Source organism: Athalia rosae, chromosome 1, assembly GCF_917208135.1.
Source record: "Athalia rosae chromosome 1, iyAthRosa1.1, whole genome shotgun sequence".
Taxonomy (NCBI): Eukaryota; Metazoa; Arthropoda; class Insecta; order Hymenoptera; family Athaliidae; genus Athalia; species Athalia rosae.
In genome coordinates this window covers 11,108,082-11,132,097 of record NC_064026.1, presented here as the reverse complement: position 1 = coordinate 11,132,097, position 24,016 = coordinate 11,108,082, and the positions used below count along the sequence as shown (strand labels likewise).

Sequence of the window (24,016 nt, the reverse complement as noted above, 5' to 3'; positions counted from 1 at the left end):
ATTTCATTGTCGTTATACATGAACATACGGTATATGTACGTATATCGTGACGCGGATATGGGTGCAGCAAATTTTCAGCTAATTTTAATGCAAGCTGCACTGCACCACGATGTTATTGAACTTTGAAATGTAAATGAACTACGGTATGTATGATGATGGGTATACCAGGAAACTGAGCGAAAATATTATTAAAGTAGAATGTAACATAAAAAACTAAAATTGTAATATGTGCATAATTTGGTGCAACGTGATGTCGGTAAATATTCTTTTTCAGGCGAAAGAATGACACGTACTATACGGATATAACATAAGCATGTACTAGATCACGGTTTTTCATTGATATAAATATCCTCGCATAGCCACAATGGATAGTTTGAAAAAAAGCGTGAAAATTTCTTCGACATAGATTATAATTAGAAGTAATTAAATTCTAACGACATTTAACTGAACGGAATGCCAACCCACGCTACTATGACTTTGGGTGGGTGTCTGGCGCCCTACGCTACGTATACTATATGTATACTACAAATATGTAGTTGTAATTTTTTTACATATGTAGCACGTCTGGCTTAAGGTAATACGTATGTATTTGTGTACGTACGTAGCATGTACAAGCTTTAATCATCGTTAATATCACAGGAGAAGAAAAAGTAGGCGTAATGATCAAAGGATATGAATATTAGTATTCTAATATTCACATCTATACCAAAGGTACAACTCATGTAGGGTTCGCGCGAGAATTTGGGAAAGAAAATTTCAAAAACAATATTGGAAATTGAAAAAGAAAAGTTTCAAGTAAAATAGTTACCACCCTCATTCGCAGGTACGTGTTTGAATCCTTGGAGCATGATTCTCCCTATCCTTGTGTTCATCTAGTAGGTACGGGGTGAATAAATTCCTTCCGTTGATGGTATCTTTCGAAGGTGCAGGGGACATACCTGACCATATACGGATCCCTCGTAGTCAGCCATATTTATCATCCCCTCAAATTCGTAGAGACGAGCAGCGGAAATCTATTCGTAATCTATCCACACCTAAAACAGTGAAAATCAGGGCGTAGAGGCTCGCACTCGATAGGTACGTACGCGTGTGTGCGACGTTGCGTGCACGTGTAGGTCGTATCTATGCTTTTATCACGCTTACAAGTAGAATCCTAGTATGGTGTATAGTGTGCGGTGGGTGAAGCGTATTACATGGGCGTCCGCGGTACATGGGTATGTGGTACATAGATACATCGAGAGTAAATACATAGACTTTGCTCGAAAGCAAGCGTGTCTCCGTATCGTAATAATACGCAGCACGCACCCACGTTATAAAGGATCGCGTATAGTGCGCGGGGCCGTTGGAGAAAATACGTCCCCGACGCCCTTCACCCCTACCTCTGCCAGCAGCGCCTGGATGGTCCAAAAGCTCTTGACGTCGACCGACGCCCGCGCATCCCTCCAGACTCTGGGATCTACCCACGCCTCGTTAATGAAAACATCTTTTGTCAATGAACTGACGTCAGCCCGGGCTGCGGTTGGACGGGAGTACGAACCACGTGACCGGGATCCAATCGTGGGAGTTCTGAGTTAGCTGTGCTCGTAAAACTGATCGCCATTCGCCCATTCTCCACAGAGGGACGCTCGGAGCAAGGTGTGGCCGGCAAAAGATTGTTGGGTAAATGGAATGAGAGAAAAAAGGGGGTTCGTAGGAAGGAAAAATTGTGTGAAATTTTTTTTACATTTAAATAGTCGTGTCAGATATGTTGGAAGGTTTTGTGAGGTGAATACGGCGTTGTTACGCGCTAAGTTTACTCTGTATATTCGCAGTAAAAATACCAGCATATAGTTTAGTTTTTTCTCAACACTGCAAAGAAGTTTAATTCGACGACGACGCTGAGAGCGCACCGTGGCGGCTACAAAACGCACAGCATCCAGTTTGTTTGATCTCATGGGATCGGTGTGAATATTATAAAAGAAAAATATATGTATATACATATACGTATATATATGCCTTTGAGGTGAAGGAAAATGCCACCTCCTTGTTTATTCGTAAGCTACGGTACTGTGAATCGATAAATATCGCTACGATAATCAAAAGATTTAATATGCATTTACTGAGTGACTGTAAACATTCCAAACTTAACTTGTTAATACATTTTAATTGTTGAAAAATCAATAATCTAGGAGAGGAGTTATGCCGAAATTCTGGCCAATATCTTCCCATCCGTACGATTGCCATCGTAAAAAAGTTACGAGAGTATGATTAAATAATATTTTAGAAGCTGTTGATCAATATTATCATTATATATCTTCCTTCAAAGTGCCATTCTCATATAAATATTTTTTATTATCTAAATATAAAGATAAAAAAATGAACAAATTAATAGTTAATTAAATAAATGAACAAACAAATAAATAAACAAATTGTATAAAATAAGAAATTTTAAATCTGACCGCACGTAATTTGCAATAAAGCAATAATGATTTATAGCCATCATTATAAATTGTAATTATCACCTACGTTTATCATTAAACAAATATACGTATAGGAATTATTTTATATATGATAGCACATACGTATATGAAAGAGAAAAAAAAAATTTTAATATTCAAAGAATTTCAACAAAACGTCATAATATAATCGTTTCACCAAGACATTTCATAATTCCAATCTATTTAAATATTAATATTAATAAGTGCCATACTAAAATATATATCGTCGTATCCACGAAAGAAACGTGTGTAAACGTAAACAAAGTAAAAAAAAAAAAATAAAACAAAGAAATTATTAATAAGTTCATAAGTACACAAAACACAAGAGAGTGTTCATTACTCTTAAAAAGGCAAGTGAGTGAAAATCAATGTTTTTTGGGAGTGAGATTCCGGAATACATCTGAATAAATTTCAAAATATTTCTGTCATCAAATAGTCAAAAAGTTGCCTATGATTGGGTACAAAAAAAGCTGTTTGAAAAAAGAAAATTGAATTCAATACAAAAGTTGGGTTCAGGTAAGAAGCATCAATAATATCATCTTCGAGATGCCTGGTGGAACAACGGAGGAAGGTCTTGTGGCCCCAGAGTGGCTATTTGGTGAGCTACGATCACTCGGAGGACCAAGTCGGCTACTTGTTTTAGACTGTAGAGCTCATTCAGAGTTTTCCGAAGCTCACATACGGGGTTCAGTTCCACTAGCCATTCCAAGCATCATGCTGAGGCGATTGGCAGCTGGAAAAGTTGACCTTCTAGCTACGATCAGATGCCTGGATCTGAGAGCTAGAGTCGAGGTGTTTTTGTATGGCGATAAAGAAAGCCGTGGCACTTTTATCCTGATAGGAGATTCCACTGAACCAGCAGGTCACCAGGGTGAGACTATCCAAGTTCTCACCCGAAGACTTAGGAACAGTGGTGGCAGAGTAGCTAGTTTAATTGGTAAGCATAATGGGTAAAGATCGATAATTATCAATCAACATCTTGCGGTAAATTTTGTGATTTTCACTTTACAATTTCCTGCCAGTTTGACTGAACAAGATAAATTATATCACTTCTGATAACAACTGCTCACTTGAGCACCAAGTCGTTTGAAACATGTGCCTGTAATATTGGAGCATAGTACAGGATAATTGCAAACGACTTCAGCTTCCTAGAATTCCTATGTAAGCAGAAGGAACAGTATTACGAGAATTATTTGCGTTGGTATTTTCGTCTGAATTTATTTTTTCACTTGTATTCTCTACATAGTCTGAATCAGAATATCATGATACATTTCTGACTCAATATTCGGTGCAAAAATATTATATCCACCATCATTACCATTGGTAATGTTAAAATTCGATTTTTCTTTCAAGTTAGTTATTGAATATACATATGAAAGATCGCGGCAACAATTTTTGAGCGATAATATTTCGTCACCCTGTAACCTTGCAAATGGTCTGGTGAATAAAAAAACTCCTAAGAGTGCTGCAAACAGCAGTTGAAGTGGGAGAGAGAGAGTTCTGAATGAAATATTGATTCTTGTGGGGCTGGTACTATACAAGCCATCACTATATTTCTTGCCCTAGAACCAACTGCCTGACCTATATCCCTGCACAATAATACAATTGATAAACTGAAGACTATTGATATGTTATTTGATCAATTAAAAATGTTTATATCGTCTTTTGGCTGCTGATAATATTCGTCAATAATTATTCATCATTTTTAATCGAATATCAGTTTTAATTAACGCCTATTCCATTTTTTAATAATGAAATTAAGAGAGGAAATTGCAAAATGCTACCGGTAATTACATCATCTTAATAAAAACTGAAATATTATCGTTTCACTACCAGTATCAAGACCATTCATTCCCTGTAGATTTACCGTTGTAATATTTCCAATTGCAGGTGGTTTTGGAGCATTCAGAGATAGGTATCCCGAATGGTGCGAAGGAGGGCAGGGAAATGCCGAGGGTCTCACAGGCCAAGATCCGAATGAAGGAGAATTAATGGGTCTAAGATCCCTTCGTATTTCTACTCCTCCGACAACGCGAGCATACTCTGATTCGGACAGCGACAGCACCTGTGACTCTGTCGGTCAGTATTTCATATCAAGTCATCGAATCTCCTAAAATTATGGCTCCTTTTTAATCATGGTTCAATTGTGAAAATTTAGACGACTAAGTATTTGCTTCCCTTTTCCATAGGTCCTGAGGAGGACAAAGACTTTCCAGTGGAAATCCTGCCACACTTATATTTAGGAAATGCAGCCAATAGTGAAGACAGAGAGGCGTTAGCTCGCCACAGGATACAGTATATTCTCAACGTTACACCTGATTTACCAAATGTTTTCGAAGATGCTGGCTCCATTAAGTACATGCAGATACCGATCAGCGATCACTGGAGTCAAAATTTGGCTAGTTTCTTCCCGCAAGCTATTCAATTCATAGGTAAACAACTTATTTTTCTCAGCTTCGGTGAGCATTGAAATAATTAAAACAAAAAGTTTCCGCCAAATTTATTTACTAAATTTTTCAATCATCGGTTGAAAAACAAGAACAGAATCCGATTTTAGTATGTATTCCTCGAATTACATTTCTGACTGATTCAATGAATTTCGAAAATAAATGATTCAAAGTTATTCGCAATACGCGCTAAAATTAGCAAACGTAATATTTCGTGTCTGCGGCGGGATATGGATTTTAATTTGCAATCCGATTTCTTAGATTTAAGTGTTTCTTAAACAGGATTTCCTGTTTAAGAAAGTCGCGGCAGTTAAATTGGGATTCTTATAAATAGAAACTTTCCCACGTGGCGGACGAACTTACTCTAGACAATTAAACAACGGATATCCGGTTAAGCCATGTTCCATCCGCGAATGGAATTCCCGCCTGTATTTTTACGAAGTATTCAAATTTTATCCTCAATATTTTCATTATTGTTGCCACGAAACTTGTAATTAAAAATACACAGGTAACGCGTGGGAATCCCGGGGAAGATTTCTCGATTATTTTGCAAGCGTTTTTTATGAAAATTTGGTAGCTATTTTAAATCACACTTGAATTGATCCTCAGAAAATCTGTCAATTTTAATCAAATCAATTCGTGAAATCCCCGCGAGTATTCCTCCGAATGTTTCTTGTACCGTTTCTTATTTTTTTCAGTCTAGAAATCTTTTGTATTTTCAGAGGAAGCGAGAAGTTCGGATAAAGGTGTACTGGTTCACTGCCTGGCTGGAGTTTCACGTTCTGTTACAATAACAGTCGCCTACCTTATGCACAAATGCAGCCTTAGCCTGAACGATGCTTTTAATTTGGTCAGAAGTAGAAAGTCTAACGTAGCTCCAAATTTCCATTTTATGGAGCAGTTGCACAGTTTTGAAAGAGAACTTAGAAATCGAGGGGACAGAAGTAAAGGCAACGACAGAAGGTGCATCGGTGCCTGTAGACCGGGAGGTCCTTGTAATTGTCCTGTACCAAGTTTTATAAGTCCCATCGATTTAGGGCTTAGTCCGGACTCCGGAATTGAATTTGACAGGTGGGCGGCTAGTACGCCGGCAGAATGAGACGGGCCGGGGGGGACCCAATACAAATTCTAGGTCCCTCCTAGTTGTTTAGAGCTGTCCAGTTCCGCATCGCCAGATGCGGAGGGTATTATAGGGAAATAGGTGAGGATATTGTATTATTAAATAGTCAAATTTTATGAAAACGTTTTCAGGGAGATTGTTAACTTGTCGAAAGCTTCGATCGCCTTGCTTTAAATTCGTTCAACGAAACTGATAGCAGAAATGTTTTGTAATTTGAAGCGTTGCTTGGTCAGCTTTTTAATTGAAAAAACATATTTTCCCACGTATTTCCCTGCAAATTTTGAGAGCCCAATTCTTCGTCACAATGATATGGCCCGATGATTGATGAAATTCTGAAGAGATTATATCCTTCTGCAGCACAACCTTTATTTGTTAATCTTGTTAAGAAGAGCATTCCCTTACTCCTTTTGGTGTATAATTTTGTCCGACTTTCCATGTAACTTGGTATGCATGAAACAAAAAGTAATAATAAGAAGAAGAGGAAGAGGAATAATAATAAGAATAAAAATACTAAGAATAATAATTGATTCAAACTGCTGTAGTAGTTTGTAAGCATTAGAAGCAAATTTAATAGCCAGATCGGTTCATATATCGTCAAAAATATATTTGGCTGCGTTAACAACTTGGCTTTTTCTGGTTGTTGAAATATGCGTTCAGAGGCCCCCTGTACTTGGGACAATGATGATATACTAGCAAAAGAAAGTAAATAAATGAATAATTAAATAAATAATATCGCAGTCCGTATCATCTGCACATACTTTAATTGTTTTAAACAAAAAGAAAAACAAAAACAAATTTAAAATAAAAAAAAACTTTACACAAAGCAACACATCACTTATGTGGTATTGTCTTACAGATCTCAAGAATATTGAAAATTATTTTTATAAAAACAAAACAAAAAACACATTCACATTCCCGCCACGAGCCTTGACTGGCTGAAACAAACTATCTCAATATATATATAAAAATATTGTATATGCATTGTTCACCAAACATAATTCAAATTAATATGGATATATACAGTGAATGTTATTTTTCATGTAACTAATTACAAAGTTAGGGTAAACTGACTTTTGATCAACTCAAGAGTCATTGTTTAACAGTTAAGGAAATATATATTTGACGTTACTATAATAACAATATTCTACTACTACACTGTTGTCTGTTGTATGTTTAATGGATTGAACGTCCGAAGAATTAAATCAAATATTATGTATATTACATAAATTATTTTATATTCATCGGTGTATATATCTCAACTCATTTTGATTAGATACACATTCTAGGTTACGTGATTTTTGGTTTTTTTTTTCCCACTCTACCGTTTCAACTTGAAAAGTTCAACCAAATTGTATTTTTCTTCCTCTCTCGTTGCCTCAACCCCACCCGTTGGTTTGAATCTATTTTCCAAATTCTTTAATCCCCTGATTTTTTCCGATATATTAAAAACGAAGTCATCTCCGTATTATCTGTAATCGATCTGTTACTAAATGATTCCGAAACAATTATTAAAACACTTGATATATTACCAAATTTATTATCATGGCAGTGACACAGGAGCATATCAGACACAAGCACAGAGTCGTATGATAATCCCTAAATTAGCGCGTAAGTAAATTTGCGTATCTCAAAATATGGAAAAAAAAACAAATTATCTTTTAATATTAAAAATACAAAAGCTTGGCTGCCACAATTATTTAGATAATTAAATCAATAATTTGTTTAGAACAGTCAGCTAGTTTACTTTGCACAGGAAGGTCGGTAGAACTTTCAGACATTGTTCTGAGAACAGTTAGAGCACTTTCTGATTCTCGTACTGCTGTTATCAACTCATTTCGGTCATTAGGGTCTTGTGTTGCTGCTAAAATAGTGCCGAGCCCAACCAGAGCCCTGAAAACAGCTTCGGGCTCGCTCATAAGTGGTAATATCGTAAACATCACGTTCAGCGCACTCTTCTTTCCCGGAGTATCATTGGATTTATTCAACGCTACTATCAAATTCAGCATGTAAGTAGCTATCGCAACCTGAAGGAATGATGATTCAATTATTACCTCAACAACTAGTTGAATTAGTCATCAAAATCATGAAATTTACCTGATTATTTTTGCTACCAAATGATGGAAGGTCAAGTATAGCTTTGAGTAATTCATCTCTATATTGCAGAGATAACACTTCGCCCTTGTCGTGACAAAACATGTTGGCGAGTAATCTGAAGGTCAACATTTGATTGGCAGGTATCGCATCAGATTTTAAGTGCCTTCTCACAATAGACAATAATCTCTCGTCACACAGTTTCAGATTTACGTCTGGTCGAAGAACAGCCAATCGTGCAACATCTAATGCAGGGAACACCGAATTATTTGGCCAATCCAGAAGTGCTCTCAGTACTTCTGTAGAAGGAGTTCGGCCAGCCTCTCTATCGGGATTGCACATAAGCTTGACAAACGAATTTAACTGATCCTCTGGAACCGTGTGAATACTATCGCCAAATTTTTTGTTAAACTCTTGTAGTTTGTCTGAAATATTTTTACAGACAATAATTGATCGTAAAAGTATTCAATGAAGAACAGTTAAATGGAGAAACAACGAATGGAATATAATAAAAAACGAAAAATGGAGATTGATGAACAACATACCGATAATAGCGGGAAGATTTGCTTGTTCTAACTTCAAGTACGTAGAGTGAGGGATGTAGGACTGTGACACAGAAGTATTAGAAGAACTAGTCGAAGGTGGTTTTATGTTATTGGTGACGGTTCGTGCAGGTGCTCCTGAACCTGGTATGTATCTATTTCCTCCCGTAAAAGGATCGGCGAATTGAGCTTCAGTGTTCAACACAGGCCCGGGTTGAGAATTTTTTACTATGAAATTTGCTACCTGGAATAATAATAACATAGCTATGCATTCATAATACAAATTTTTATTCGAACGTCCGACTTACCTGATCAAGAAATAGCTGACTAAGATCATTATCATGGATAAATTTTTGCGCAGCACACCACGGGTCTTCGCCAATATTATAGGGTAACTTTAGAGGTGGGACACCATCTTGAATGTCTACTGAGAATACGTAATCGTATTCTATACCGTTATGCAATTGTTTGCCAGACGTTGCCGGACTACCACCAGAAGCACCCATTACGTCACCAACATGTTCCCATTTCTTTTGTGATTGCGACCAACTGTAGGCCTTGACGGAATCTCCGTCTCTTATCATCTTTGTCTGACCATCCCTTTGTCCAGGTTGTTGCAGTGCTTTGACATCAGGAAGACTGTGTATTATGGAAAAATGAGTCTAGTTAATTCAACGGTAAAGAAGTATGCGACACGTTACAATTTAATCAAACGATGACAGAAGTATTTCCTTCTAGCAGAGAAATAATACCTACTCACTGATCTTGATGCCACCCAATTCCTGTTCAGCATTAAGCTTAGTTTTTGCTACAGATTCATCATACTGGTGCAAGGTTTTAGGATCGGCGTAGCGATTGGGATTAGCTGAGAAAATTCTGATAATTCCATCTGAAGCTCCTGTGACGATATCTCCGTTAGGCAACAGATCTACACACCATACCGATTGTGCGGGCAGTGTTAATGTCTGATGAACTTCTCCATTACGCCAAATTCTGACGGTTCTGTCTTCTCCGGATGTGACCACTTGCGACCCACCCGACAAAAATGTAGAAGCTATTCCATAAACGTAGTTAGTATGCCCGCAGTACATCCCCAGGCATATCCCCTGTGTTATACTCCAATGTCTGACAACTGCATCGTTGGCACAAGATAGAAATTCATCTTCTTTGATGACACATAGTCCACGAACACAATCTGTATGCCCAGAAAACTTGTGGAGTATGGTACCGTTTCTGTTCCAAGCTATAACTGTCTTGTCTGCTGAGCCAGACACTATAATCCCTGTAGGTAAATCAGCAACGCACCATACAGCAGCCGTATGACTGGTTAGAGTCAGTTGTGGCTGATCTGGCTGATCAATATGCCATAATTTAGCAGTCAAGTCCCAAGAACTTGAAAGAAATGTCCCTTCCTCATTTCCTGTTCTCAAATTGCACACTGTGTTCTGATGAGCCTTGACAATGTGCAATGGTTCTTGATCTCCTGGTTTATAGATACAGATATTGTTGTCATTGCTACCTGTTAATATGAAGCCCTCTGGGTATCTTTCGGATGGATTTAGTACGCATACGGAACTCACAAAATTGGTGTGACCTTTCAACACTACAGATTCGCTGTACTCGGTATTTGTCCTGGAATTAATTGATTGGAGATTAGTTGACAAGTGGCTTATATTTTTTTCCATACCTGTCTTGCCACTATTTTTTACTTTCAGTGAACATCCGAAAGCGAGGAATTGATTGTTTTAAAGGCTCGCCGGCTCAGAATAAATGAAGAAAAGATTAGGTTACGTGAAGGCTGAACGTACTCATTTGGCTTCCACAGACGAGCGGTTTTATCACGGGATGTAGAAACTAAACTTCCATCTTTAAATGTTGCTACAGCTCGAACGTCAGAACTATGTCCAAGAAGTATACTGCTCAATTTATACGGTGATTCTTCCATGATCTTCTAACTCACGAAAAGCGAAAAGTTGCATGTATCATCCACTGTCATCCGATTCAAAGATCATACAGCTACTGTAGATGGCCTCTCACACCTCTAACCGATCCCAGCTTTCGAAGCTCCAACCATACACCATCATCTAACTATTTTCTCGTGAACTATTATACATATACAAATTTATTCATTGGATTATAAAGTTATTTATCAAGACCGTAAACACGTGCGTTTAATCACGGAATGACAGCCGACGTCTTATTTAATTAATCGGTAATTGATTCAATTGAAGCCCAAACTGTAGACCAAACGAGGAAAGCGAAGATGTTGCGAAGACAGGCACGTTTGAGGAGAGAATATCTCTATCGAAAATCTGTACAAGACAAGATAAAAACGATACAAGACAAAAAAGACAGGTTAAAACATAGCCTGGAAGAGAATACCCCAATTCATCATGACCTGAGGAAAAACGCGTTGCATTTACAAAAAAAAATAGAATGGGAAGATGCAGGACCTCAAATGGCTGTGGCAATTGGTACCGAAATGGGTGGTGCAGTGTCTACTCATGAGGATGATGAGTACCGCTGGGCAGGAGTTGAAGACCCAAAAATTGTAATAACTACATCTCGTGACCCAAGTTCCCGGTTGAAAATGTTCGTGAAAGAACTCAGACTGATCTTCCCAAATTCCCAAAGGATGAACCGTGGTAACTATGAAATGAAACAGCTAATTCATGCGTGTCGAGCTAACGATGTAACCGACTTCATCATCATACATGAACACAGAGGTGTACCAGATACTTTGGTTATATGCCATCTTCCTTATGGGCCTACAGCTTATTTCACAATGTCCGATGTTGTAATGCGTCACGATATCCCTGATATTGGAACAATGTCTGAGCAGTATCCTCATCTGATATTTCACAACTTTAAATCAAAATTGGGTCTAAGAACTATGAGCATATTGAAGTATTTATTCCCTGTTCCAAAGGAAGATAGCAAGCGGATAATCACATTTGCAAACCATGATGATTACATTTCTTTTCGTCATCATAATTACAAAAAAATTAATGGCAAGGACATTGAAATGTCAGAAGTTGGTCCCAGGTTTCAGCTGAAGTTGTATGAAATTAAACTAGGCACATTAGACAATGCCTCTGCTGCGGATACGGAATGGGCTTTGAGACCTTACATGAATACTACTTACAAAAGGCGTTTCTTATCTGATGAAGACGGTTGGCAACAAGAAGATGACTTCTGATTAAATAATTATAAAAATTATTTTTTGATATTAAACTTCATTAAACTGATGGTTATTGTATTCTTACCTGCTTTTCCTACGAATGAATCTCCTCGTTAGAAAAGTTTTTTTTTCCTCCTTTTCGTTAGTTTTGTCCGTCTTTCTAATTACAATTAGTATTTTCTATCAATAGAATCGTTCTCTGATAGGATCTGAAACTCCGAACATATTCCCGCTTGAATTAACGAACCAAAGATTAATTTCAATCTAGATCCGGTGTGACATGCGCAATCGAGTTCCAATTGCATCTTCAGTTGTTTTTAAAACATCGCGATTAAAAAGAGCTTGATTTGTTTATAGAGAAATCGCTAAGTATTGAATTTATTCAATTAACTCAGTGTTTAAACAGATAAATACGCACGTCATGCAAGCGGATATTCGAAAAGTACAAAAATTGGTGAAGCCACAAACGCAGCGGCGCAAGAAGCAGCACTTCGACCAAATCGACGCAATGGAATCGTTCGCGTCTCCGAAACGTCAAAAAGCAGATGGTGAGAGAGGTTCAAGCCACTTGTAATAATTATCTTGCTAGTTTAGCTGCATCCTATACACTACTGTGTCAAAATTGATGTAGACTTAGGCGCATGAAGCCAGCGTATTTTGTAGAAAATGTTTATTTATTTCCATCCTTTTGCGTAGTTTCGTTATCATATATAGCGCTTGTTATTTTTGAACGGTCCGTTCAAGAACTAGAATGCGCGGCGCGTAAATTGAGCGCAGCTTTCGCCGGTCGATACATTTAATAGAATTATTTTACTCAAATTTTCGACGATATTTTATCACACTTACAACCATAGTACCAAATAATAATACCAATCAAACCGTTGAATACACTCGTAAATTGTTATCATTTTACTTTCACATGTGCGTATCACGCTGTGTATGATACGCGAAACTATTCTTTCTTAGAGTACAATTCTTGCGTGGTATGACAGATCTTTATTACTTGCAGGACCTTATTTTTACAAGCCTTCTGCCATCCGGAATACGGTTGAATAAATTACAAGCACGTGTAATACCTTGCTAGCTGTACGTCTTCCAGTATTATGAACTCTCTAATTCAGATGGTTGGCTGGTACTTGATTAGTTTCTTAATTTGACATTGCATTGGTAGTTAGATTTGCTGCGATGTTTATCTATCCCTGTCTCTTTGTTGGCAAGATCTAGTTGGCTTTACATTTCAGATTTAGAGGTTACAGGAATATCGCGTAGTGGGCGTGTGCGCAAAAAGTCCTCCAAGCTTATGGACTTTGAGTCGCCCGATGACATAGCGGACAGCAAGTACAAGCGGCAAAAAGCTCAACAAATACATACCCAACATTTACTGGAGCGTTACGAAACACAACGAGAGCAGCAACATGTCAGCCAAAGCTATGTTCCCCCTCATCCACCAACTCCAAGGCAACGTAAGAATTCTGGACCACATATCATGCCAGGAAGAGTCAAGGCCGAGCCGTTGTCCGAACACGAAGGACAATCGTCAGGATCTGATTTCGACGATGACACCGGACTGCATGATGAAGACAGATACAGTATGGAGTCAGGTAGCGAAGAGGAAGTTGATCCGCTATTAATAGATGATAGAGAAACTGGATTTAGAAGGTTGGAACCGCCTGGTCAAGAAGCTCCGTCACAGGCAAACAGCCTTTACATGCTTGAAAAGTGCAAAAAGAAATTGATTATTAAGGATGGAAAGATCATTGGCCGAATGAAAGCGCAAAGAAAAGACAAGGGTGTACGTACTACATTGAATAAACCACTTCATCTTCACGGGGTATTTGAGTCTTTAAAATAAGTAAATGATATTTGATTTCAGAAAACGAGATTCACAGCATACATGCTATGGGCAAAAGAAATAAGACATGAGTTGATGAAACAGTCTCCTGAAATGGGTGAGCAAATATTGATGAACGTATGCTGTAACTTGATAAATCTTCAGCTAAATTGGCTTCTTATTAGATACAAGTAGTGGCTTTTTTTACATTTGAGTAATGTGAAATCACCAATTTTTTACGCATACGTATATAGTCGAGAGAATTAAAGGGATTTATTCATTACCTCAGATTTTGCAACCATTTCCAAACGCCTCGGCGAACTATGGGCCACAGTTCCTAATTTGGAGAAGTACAATTGGCGGAGACGTGCAAAACGTCTAGCTGCTAAACCGAGCTTAGCAACCAAAAATGAGTCTGTCTGGAAAATGCCTCCTCCGACATCAAGGAAAAAATTTATTAACAAGATTGGTAATTACAATCCTCAATCTTTGTCTTGGGACTGATTTCCTCATACGTGAATAGTTTTTCAATTATCTTCAAACTTGTTTCAGGCAATGGCAAAGAAACAAAAACCAGCCCCTCTAAAAAGACGATCCAACTAGGTGTTCCATCCGTAGTAGGAAATATTCCGGTTTCTCCACCGTCCAGTAGGGGTGGTAAGGACTTGGTAAATGAGCCAGTCATCGGCACAGGGATGTACAAAGTGGTAGGCATGCAGCCCGTTGATGTAGCTGCTCATTTGAAACTGCTTGGTGAGAGTTTGACTATCATCGGTGAAAGATTGAAAGAACATGAGGGCCAGATAGCAGTTTCAGGTAGCCTCTCGGTTTTATTGGATTCACTGCTCTGTGCCCTGGGTCCGTTAATCTGTCTTACTCAACAAGTACCTGAGACAGATGGTGCGCAGCCTGATACGCTTTCTCAAATGCTAGATAATATTGCATACATTATGCCCGGTCTGTGAACAACTGTCCAAGTGATACGACTCATTTAATGCACGTAACACGGTTATATGTATATTGAATCCATTCAATCATCACATGTAATTACGTCACATGATAAAAAAATATAACATTATTTTATTAAAAAAACATACGCATTATTCAGCTAAACTGTTTGATACAAGTGATTGTGAAGTCACAGAATAAATATACGCAATCGAGATGTATGAACTAAAGATAATGTATCTAGTTTGATCTTAACGACAATAAATATTTACACATAAATAGCATAGCCTAATGATCGGTAACTAATATTCAGGCAAGATTTGTGGACACGTACAGAAGAGGTTTTTATCTCCATAGATGTCATCAATTCTTCCCACGCTAGGCCATATCTTAGTATCAGCGGTGACGAATGGCTGTAAAAAAGGAAAATGGTGATTATAATGTGTCATAAAGTGATAGTGCAAAAGTGAGTCTCGTATACTTACAGCGGGAAAAGCAGCCTGTTCCCGCGTGTATGGCCTATTCCATTCTGAGGAAATAACGTGCTCTTGGGTATGAGGTGACATTTTCAATGGATTATTTTTGGGATCTAATTTACCATTTTCTATGTCTCTGATTTCATTTCTTATCGCTGCAACAAAATATTCAAACATAAAACACGTGTTTGAAAAAAGGGGGTTTCTTGTTTACGAATTATTGATTATAACTCACAAATTAAAGCATCGCAAAATCTGTCAAGCTCTAGTTTGTCCTCTGATTCGGTTGGCTCTATCATTAGGGTTCCAGCGACTGGCCAACTCATAGTTGGTGCATGGAATCCATAGTCCATCAGTCTCTTGGCAATATCCACCGCCTCGATATTAGCAGTTTTTTTGAAATCTCTCACATCGATGATAAACTCATGTGCTACGAGTTTTGTATTACCCGTGTACAAAGTTTTATAATGACCTTCTAATCGTCTGCTCATATAATTAGCGTTTAGAATTGCTACTTGAGTTGCCTGTCGTAACCCTTTTGGCCCCATCATTTTAATGTAGGCCCAGGAAATCGGTAATATTGCCGAAGAACCAAAAGGTGCAGCTGAAATCGTTCCTAGACTCTGCTTACCATTGTTCGTGTCATTGGCCAGAGGATTAATTACAGGGTGAGACGGCAAAAACGGTGCAAGATGTTGTTTCCTGCATGAAAAAAATTTTTTACGTGACGGATTCAAATGCATATTCAGAGTACTACCATCAACATTTACTTACACTCCAATTGGTCCTACACCAGGCCCTCCGCCACCGTGAGGAATGCAAAAAGTCTTATGTAAGTTCAAGTGGGATACGTCGCTTCCATAATCACCAGGTCTGCAGAGTCCAACCTGCGCGTTCATATTGGCTCCATCGAGATAAACCTGACCCCCCCCGGCGTGTACCATTTTGCAAACGTCGGCAATAGTTTCTTCAAAAACTCCATTGGTAGATGGATAAGTTATCATTAGACAAGATAAATTATCATGAAATTTATCAATCATTTCTTGTAAGTGGACCACATCAACAGAGCCATCCTTTCGCACTAGAATAGGTTCAACTTGCATTCCTGCCATTTGTGCGGAAGCAGGATTGGTGCCGTGAGCAGAAACGGGTATGAGACAAACTTGTCTGTGGGCTTCACCCTTTGACTCGTGGTAACACTGTATAGCTCGTAAGCCAGCGTATTCACCCTGCGCCCCACTATTTGGTTGAAAGCTAATCCTGTCGTAGCCTGTTATGGCGCAAAGATCCTTTTCAAGTTCGCTGAAAAGTTCCTGATATCCTTTCGCTTGGTCAATCGGTGCAAAAGGATGTATGTCAGTGAAATTCTTGAAACTAGACGGCATCATCTCGGTAGTCGAGTTTAATTTCATTGTACAGGATCCCTGCAAGAAAAAAAACGAAAAGAAACACAATTATAGCATCCATGTAGATAATTAGGTATCTAAGATTGTGATTTGAGTTTTACTCACCAATGGAATCATGCTGTGAACCAGTGAAACATCTTTATTTTCTAAAGATTTCATGTAACGCACAATTTTTGTTTCAGAGTGATGTGTGTTGAAAATTGGATGTTGTAAAAAAGGCGTTGTACGTTTGAATGGCGAGTTGCTTACGCTGTACAATTCTTTCGATTGTTCTTTGATAACTTTTTCAGATGTTGTATTGGCTCCAAAAATTCTAAAGAGATCATCCACATCTTGTAGAGTAGTTGTTTCATCAAAAGATATTCCAATCGTACCGTTGGGATTGTATCTTCAAAATTTCAAAGAACAGTTAAACGCGGGTATGGATCAGAAAGCAAAGGACGTCGAGATGATCTTATCAAACTAGATTTCACTCACCTCAAGTTGATCTTAGCCTCTGCAGCTCTTTTTTTTATGGTTTGAATATCATCTCGTGGTAATACGGTGACAGTATCAAAGAAGTTTGCAGTCTGAACGTCATTTTTTTCAGCCTTCAAACCGCTGGCGAGAACTGAAGTCATGTTGTGGACTCTTGTTGCAATATCCTTCAAACCTGATGGCCCGTGATAAATAGCATACATTGCGGACATGTTGGCCAATAATGCTTGAGCTGTGCAAATGTTACTTGTAGCTTTGTCTCTTCTAATATGTTGTTCTCTGGTCTGCAGAGCTAATCTGTAGGCGTTATGACCATGGGCATCTCTTGTGACACCGATCATTCTTCCTGGCATTAGTCTTATCAAGCTTTGACGACAAGCAAAAAATCCTGCATGTGGTCCTCCATATCCTAGCGGTACCCCAAATCTTTGACTAGTACCGATGCATATGTCGAATGAGAAATCACTTGGTGGCCGGAGTAAAGTTAATGAAAGTAAATCACTCGCTGCGCATACCAACGTCTGTGTGGAATTGAATTAATGAAACGTTACTGTAGATGAAATGCTATTGATTTTTATTATGAAATTTTCTAATTGAGAGAGTCTTACTCCGTTGTTATGTGCATGTTCGACTACTTTGGAGAAGTCTTGAATGAGGCCAGTTGTATCTGGATACTGTATTAGAATTCCTGCCACATTTTTTTTTGTGAGATCCGCTCTGAAGACGTCACCCACCTCAATAGTCAAACCCAAGGGTTTGGCTCTGGTCATGACAACATCTATTGTTTGCGGATGAAGTTTGTTCGATAAGAAAATTTTCTTTCTCTTTGTTTGCCTGTAGGCTAGCGCCATAGCTTCTGCAGCTGAAGTACTCTCATCTAACAGGGAAGCATTTGCGACTTCCATTCCAGTGAGCTCACAAACCATGGTTTGGTAATTTAACAGGCTTTCTAATCGACCTTGAGCTATTTCTGGCTGATAAGGTGTATACTGTGTCGTCCTGAATTAGAAATTGACATACTTTTATGCAGGTTTCAATCATTTTACAAGAAATGTAATAGTGATTCGAAATATTTATCTATCTGCTCACCATCCTGGATTTTCAAAAATGTTTCGCATAATTGTATGTGGTACGCTACAGTTGTGGTAGCCCATACCGATGAAACTTCGCCAGACTTCATTTTTCTCTGATATTTCACGGATTTTTTTTATTAATTCATACTCATCTGAAAATGTAAAATTTTCTCATGGTAGAGTACATGAGAAAAAGCCTTGACCTAAAAAATTTATGTTTATCCAAACTCACTATGATGTAGTGAAAAATTAATTTTGATTTATCATGTACTAAAATCGGCAAAATTCATTCATACGATATCAGGAATTGATATCTTAGAAGTCACGTGAATGTACATCTCAAGTCACGGTTCGACCCCTTGACCATAGATATGCGTGCTGTATATACATAAGATTATCAGCTATGGAACATTTATTTTTGCGATATTCATGAATCTCGTGTCCCCTATCTGACTTCACGTTTTCTCACTTCTATGAAAGTATTAAATATGACGTACATTAATATCGTAAACTCTCGAGCTTGGAATACTACTGATTTATAAGGGTACACCCATAGATTTTTTATTGTTCATTCAATGTAATATTTTCATCAGGTTTTAACAACCGATAACAACTTCTGAAGAAGAAAACAATATTGACAAGCAGAAAAGTGAGCCAACTTGCTGATTGTTTCTTCAAATTTGCTATAAGTAGATCGGATTGTGGCGCAACATGGATAACACACGTGCTGCAACCTCTGTGCTATCTTTGCCTCCCAGCAACCCTACGATAACCCATTGGCTAAACTTGACCTCCTGCTTCGCTGGGGGCTTCTTATAATCCCGTTTGCCATTGTCAAACATGTACGAAACTACGTCATTACTCTTGACTATCTCATGAAAATACCAAAACGTTTTCAAAATTTCATCACTTAGATTAGCATTATCTTTAAAAATGAAACTCTGATAGGGATCGCAGCAGTCAACCGCTGAGTTTTCTTCGTACAATGAAAAAATAATGAAATATAATACACTCACTGAGTGGATCTTCTAATTCCAATGGTTTAGTCAAAAAAATATTCGCTGGTACAGCAGACTGTGTGAGTTCTTCCAAGCTCTGAAAAGTATAAAAGAATATTCCCGAATTAATTTCTGATTGATGGAAAAAAATATTGTTGCTTGACAAGATTCCAGTCTCTTACCTTGAATCCAATGGTTTCAAGCATCTGCAGTTGCTCGTGTTTTCTTGGGCCGATGTGTCTGACTTGGAATTCTTCCCTCTTTGGAAACAATTTTTCTAGATTGGAAAATCTTGCGCTGCTAATTACCAATGTACGTGCGTGTTTTCCTGCACTTTTCTGGGCATGTAAAAGTTGGGAGCAGGTGGACACTCTCATGACACACTGCATTTTGTTAGAATATTTAGGACTGGTATTCACAAAAAACTTTCAGACTAGCAATAATAAATATAGTACTCTCCTATGGGGCTGTGTCGAACTAACAGTTTAAAACTTGAGCAGAGATTTTATACTACCTCGGAGCGATAATACTCCCTGATGTCAGTGCGTCTAGAGATTATTGCATGAACTTTGTTGACCTTGGTACAAAGCAGAGATTTTCACATGTGTCAATTACGCTATCACATGGATCTGGATTTATCTATCTTGCGGGACGTGCGTGTAGAGAATTTTTTTCTTGGTGTTATCAATAAATTAACATTTGAAGATACTCAATAGCTTCGTAGAATAGTAACAGATTTTATTAACATGTTTTAAGAACATGCAACAAAATACAATTTGGATAAATGTGAAACATATAAAATTAAAACATTGATGCATGGAGGAAAAATTGGTTATTGCTGGAATCATTTTAACTAGACCATATTTGAATGGTTTTCTTTTTCCCACTTTGCGAATATACGAGTTTCGAATATCTATTATTAGTCTGGAAAATAATCAGCAACAAATGTCAATCTTCTAATTAAACACAGAAGCTAATTGACACGGGATTCAGAACACGATTTCATTTCAAGTATATAAATTTTAAGGCAATGTCTCAGCTTAGATTAAAACTCACTTTCATTTCATATATTTGTCTTTATGCTGTGTTAGAATTTTGGCAGACGATTTAGCGTCCAAAAATAAGCCCCCAACTTCCTCGATATCTTCCTTCTTGATTACAGTTCTTCCATTCACTTTAGCAGTCAGCGCAGCTGGTGTCAATAATTGTACAACGTATCTGAGTGTTGTCTTAGTACCCCTTTCGCCAAGGGCTGTCAAGGCCTCATCTTCAATTTGTAAGCCTTCAGTTGTTGTTCGCAACTTAACAATTTGCTCGATTTCTGTTCTTGAATATGGAAGGGTCCTGATGATGAGTAATCTGTCCAATAAATCAAGGGGTATTCCATGCGGAGAAACGATGTCTTCGGTGCCTCTGATAATACAACGCCCACGGTTCGTTGCAAATATAACTATGGGAGCAATTGCACTTTCTAGCGCTCGATGGAGGTACGTAAATGTTTCAATATCCAGCATGTGAACTTCATCTATGAACAAAACTCCTGGAACTAACTCAGCGATGCCTTGATCGATGTATTTGTTCACAACTTTGTTGATTTCCTTGCGCAGTTTATCTGAAAATATATTGAACATGTTTCAATCAATAAGTTTATAGATTTGGTTTTCTCAAATTATTAATGCCACATGTGATTTTGTGTTGCTAGGAAATATAACATAACGATCAATACTTGTTGTTTGATCAATAGATACAGCATTCATGAGAAGAAACACGGAAAATTTCTACCAGCTAATTCTGAATACTGTAAAGCAAATCTCACCGGTAATTTCAGTTTTCTTTGGCTTCATTAGCTGCCCCATCATAGACATGATATCTTGGCCCCCCTGTGGTTTGGAGTTAGCTACGTCTAGATCATGCAGTGTGACATCTTGTATGACTTCTTTTTTCTTGTGAACGTCACCTTTAGGCAGAGGCACATATTCTTCTGCTTCTAAGTCAAACTCTGTGGCAAAATTGTCAGAGCGTCCTTGTCGTTTTACTGCTCCACTATTCGCCTCGATATAAATTACGTCACCGGTCTCAACTTTCTCTTTTTGTAAAGATTCATATATTGTTGGATCAAGCTTCAATTGTTTCGTTCCTTTAGCAGTTTTCAGTCCAATAACTACATGTGAAACTGTCTTTCCATAACCACCCGTCGGATTCTCAGTCTCTACTGGTGTCAACTCCGTAACTTCACCCTCATAAACTTCTTTAGTTTCTTTAATGCGCAAACCAATTGCACGTCTAAAGTTTTCCATCAATACCTCCGTCTTCTTTATTTCTGAGCTGTATACTTCAGAACCAACCATTGGGCAGAATGGTACTTTATTACCTAGCTCTTGAGCTATTGCAAGGGCAATAGCTGTTTTACCTGTTCCTGGAGGACCAGCAAGCAGCACTGCGCGCCCTGCCATCTTTTTCGACTTTATCATATCGACAACAACACCAGCAGCCTGTAGAATAAACATTATTCAGAGGAGATATTTTATGAAAAGGGAGCATGAAGTGTCAAACTGGTTCGAATTCTGGATCCTGTTACATGCTTTAGATTTCATCGGAGTCCGTTGAATCAGGATTACAGGTTTAGACTTTTATGAGATTGTGCTGGGTGGATACAATGATGATGAGTAATAGATATAGATATGAATAAAATAGCGCTTTTTTCTACCAATATCGGGAACAATTTTAGTTGAGAATTATGTTATTGCGTTACTAACCTCTCGTGCTAATTCTTGACCGACCAGGCCGGCTGCCATTTGAATAGCCATTCCATTCTCATCAAGGCCTAATCCTTTGATATGAGTATGTGCTGAAATTCTCTGGGTCTTGGCAGTGCTTTTAACTTCTTCAATCTTCATGACTGCTGATTAAATGAGACCAAAACGAGGTTCTCAAAAATGCGCGACGCTCGATTAAAATTTGTTTGCCGGTGTAGATTATTTTTTTTCCGTCGCCATGTGACTTTTCCCCTTTCGGAGTATTCAGAAACGAACATTGTTAATTATTTGATCAACAGATGACTGCAGCCGTCCAAATTTTTCTCGCTAGCTGCTGAAAGTTTGAACAAGGAGTATATAAGCCCAAACGACAATGTAATATTCAGGTCCGATGTGCCTGAGAGAAAAGCTAATAAATCAATATAATTTGAAAATTTCATTACATTTCTATGGACGTTGTCACTGATGTTCAGCTCTAGGTACGCTTTGACCTTTTTTAGAATCTTATTTTTTCATTCAGATTTACTTAATTAAGAATTTCTTTTTTCAGAATGATATATGGGGAAAATAAATGTAAAATTATGTTCAAGTTTTTCATTTCAAATGATTTTTTGTTCACAGAGCTAAGACAAAAGGAAAGTTATCGGCTGAGCATTGCTTAGTCCAAGTTAAACGCTTTCAATGAATAAAACTTCTGTACAACATCAAACTTTGTTTCATAAATATATTTTGTACATTGTTAATTCTTATAAAGTTGTTTGCCTTCCTCTAATGTCATATGCAGTTTCCTCTGATCGCTGTCTTTCATCTGAAATCATGGTAAGTAGTATTAGATTCTTAGTTCATGCGGAATTCAAGGGATGAACCAACCAGCTGCTTGTACTTGCCTTAACCCGAGCATAGAAAACGATTCCAATTAGAGTTAAAGTGATTCCTATAGCTTGATTCAAGGCCAGCGATTCATGAAAGATAATGGAACCGCCGAGTAAAAGTAAGCAAAATTTAGAGTGTCCAACCATATTGTACCTGATAAAAATTCTGTGAGGAAAGTATTATTGATACGTCTATTTTTACCCATACTTGGGAAGAGTTTCGTTTTCTATTGGCTCCGGTGATTGTTTTTGAAAAGGATACGTCAGTGGGGATGTGTATCCAATTATCCAGTAAGACGTCAAGTTGACAAAAAATGCAATAATACTTGACAATAATATCAACAGCTGCAATAATGAAGTATAAGATGTGATTCAGCAAGTACAACATTAATTGCAACAATAAACTATAATCGTGTTGCTTACAATGTCTGTAAATGTCCATGAATGGTTCAACGTGTTACCAACAGGTTCCAAAAAAGGTACAACTAAAAATAGCATAGCTGCAGATAGTGGCGCTTGATAATAAAGGAGCTGCATTGGATCCATTTGAAACTCTTTTTGTTTGCTGTTGACCCACTGGAACAAAGTTACAATTGCGAATTTGTGGTACATTCAAAAAGTGGTACCTGCAACAGAAAATACAACACTAAATTGTTAATTCTTACAACTTGGTATAGAGATGTCACAAGTACACCTAGGATGGCATAAATAGTTCCAAGAATATTGAATCTGATGTCATAATAGAAGTTAATTATCACTCCTAATATTATAGGGATCAGAGTGAGCTTAACAAGGATGCTAAATTTTTTCTGATAAAATATTGCCTGCATAACTATAACGCAGGGTGTAGTCAGCATCTTAGCCACTTGATAAGTTCCGATGGTGTTATGTTCAAGGCTGAGGTTTGTAAGTACAACAAATCCACAGAACGTCAGAGCAATAGGAACCATTCCTTTAACGGCCACATCTTTTATACAAAATACATCAACTTTTTCGCATACAATCAACCCAAAAAAGGTAACAATGAAGTGTATCATGGATAGAGTTATGTTTGGGAAACCAACACGAATATAAAGCATTTTGTTAAGTATCACGATCACTATGGAAAAAAAAACGTTCATTACTAGGCAAAGGAACGTTAAAAGTTTTTCATTCATTTTGACAGGTATTTTTCCCGAATGTCACGGGACTGAATCAGAACATAAATCTTGAAATTCACATTATTGTTTTTAGGTTGACCATGTCCGAATTATCAGTATAGAGGCTGTTGTTGACTGTTATCAATTTTGGTACTGCCATCTGGTTATGTTTCCATGGTAAC

General features: G+C 37.8%; 7 protein-coding genes across 9 annotated transcripts; 3 read left to right on the top strand and 4 right to left on the bottom strand.

Moving 5' to 3' along the window:
* Positions 1 to 1,453: 1,453 nt before the first annotated feature.
* On the top strand, positions 1,454 to 7,339 carry LOC105687117 (dual specificity protein phosphatase Mpk3). The gene is made up of 4 exons (XM_012402504.3): positions 1,454 to 3,414; positions 4,368 to 4,556; positions 4,667 to 4,909; positions 5,647 to 7,339. The coding sequence occupies exons 1-4, from the start codon at positions 3,024 to 3,026 to the stop codon at positions 6,021 to 6,023; spliced, it is 1,200 nt and encodes a 399-aa protein (XP_012257927.2). The 5' UTR covers positions 1,454 to 3,023; the 3' UTR covers positions 6,024 to 7,339.
* On the bottom strand, positions 6,789 to 10,862 carry LOC105687115 (phospholipase A-2-activating protein). The gene is made up of 6 exons (XM_012402498.3): positions 10,486 to 10,862; positions 9,434 to 10,309; positions 8,986 to 9,316; positions 8,681 to 8,921; positions 8,139 to 8,560; positions 6,789 to 8,068 (listed from the first exon to the last, which is right to left on the bottom strand). Exons 1-6 carry the CDS (start codon positions 10,620 to 10,622, stop codon positions 7,742 to 7,744), a joined length of 2,334 nt encoding a protein of 777 aa, XP_012257921.2. The 5' UTR covers positions 10,623 to 10,862; the 3' UTR covers positions 6,789 to 7,741.
* LOC105687118 (U3 small nucleolar ribonucleoprotein protein IMP4) lies at positions 10,803 to 11,925 on the top strand. The gene has a single exon (XM_012402505.3). It carries the CDS (start codon positions 10,941 to 10,943, stop codon positions 11,874 to 11,876), a length of 936 nt encoding a protein of 311 aa, XP_012257928.1. The 5' UTR covers positions 10,803 to 10,940; the 3' UTR covers positions 11,877 to 11,925.
* Positions 11,926 to 12,156: 231 nt separating this feature from the next.
* Positions 12,157 to 14,916, top strand: LOC105687116 (HMG box-containing protein 4). 3 transcript variants are annotated; one of them, XM_012402501.3, is made up of 5 exons: positions 12,157 to 12,406; positions 13,106 to 13,650; positions 13,732 to 13,807; positions 13,979 to 14,158; positions 14,242 to 14,916. In XM_012402501.3, exons 1-5 carry the CDS (start codon positions 12,280 to 12,282, stop codon positions 14,652 to 14,654), a joined length of 1,341 nt encoding a protein of 446 aa, XP_012257924.2. In that variant the 5' UTR covers positions 12,157 to 12,279; the 3' UTR covers positions 14,655 to 14,916. The 3 variants fall into 3 exon arrangements, with proteins under 3 accessions (XP_012257924.2, XP_012257923.2, XP_012257925.2); XM_012402500.3 differs by having other exon boundaries at positions 13,100 to 13,650; XM_012402502.3 differs by lacking the exon at positions 12,157 to 12,406 and adding an exon at positions 12,868 to 12,990 and having other exon boundaries at positions 13,100 to 13,650.
* Positions 14,752 to 19,593, bottom strand: LOC105687114 (glycine dehydrogenase (decarboxylating), mitochondrial). The gene is made up of 10 exons (XM_012402496.3): positions 19,250 to 19,593; positions 19,086 to 19,164; positions 18,086 to 18,221; positions 17,605 to 17,995; positions 16,997 to 17,517; positions 16,625 to 16,907; positions 15,888 to 16,537; positions 15,349 to 15,815; positions 15,123 to 15,268; positions 14,752 to 15,050 (listed from the first exon to the last, which is right to left on the bottom strand). The coding sequence occupies exons 1-10, from the start codon at positions 19,454 to 19,456 to the stop codon at positions 14,940 to 14,942; spliced, it is 2,991 nt and encodes a 996-aa protein (XP_012257919.2). The 5' UTR covers positions 19,457 to 19,593; the 3' UTR covers positions 14,752 to 14,939.
* A 191-nt stretch (positions 19,594 to 19,784) lies between these two features.
* On the bottom strand, positions 19,785 to 22,081 carry LOC105686999 (ruvB-like helicase 1). The gene is made up of 3 exons (XM_012402301.3): positions 21,824 to 22,081; positions 20,884 to 21,559; positions 19,785 to 20,679 (listed from the first exon to the last, which is right to left on the bottom strand). Exons 1-3 carry the CDS (start codon positions 21,962 to 21,964, stop codon positions 20,126 to 20,128), a joined length of 1,371 nt encoding a protein of 456 aa, XP_012257724.1. The 5' UTR covers positions 21,965 to 22,081; the 3' UTR covers positions 19,785 to 20,125.
* A 452-nt stretch (positions 22,082 to 22,533) lies between these two features.
* Positions 22,534 to 23,993, bottom strand: LOC105687094 (solute carrier family 35 member E3-like). Its single transcript, XM_012402464.3, has 5 exons — positions 23,361 to 23,993; positions 23,119 to 23,271; positions 22,958 to 23,040; positions 22,711 to 22,849; positions 22,534 to 22,631 (listed from the first exon to the last, which is right to left on the bottom strand). Exons 1-5 carry the CDS (start codon positions 23,850 to 23,852, stop codon positions 22,563 to 22,565), a joined length of 936 nt encoding a protein of 311 aa, XP_012257887.2. The 5' UTR covers positions 23,853 to 23,993; the 3' UTR covers positions 22,534 to 22,562.
* Between the last annotated feature and the right edge of the window lie 23 nt (positions 23,994 to 24,016).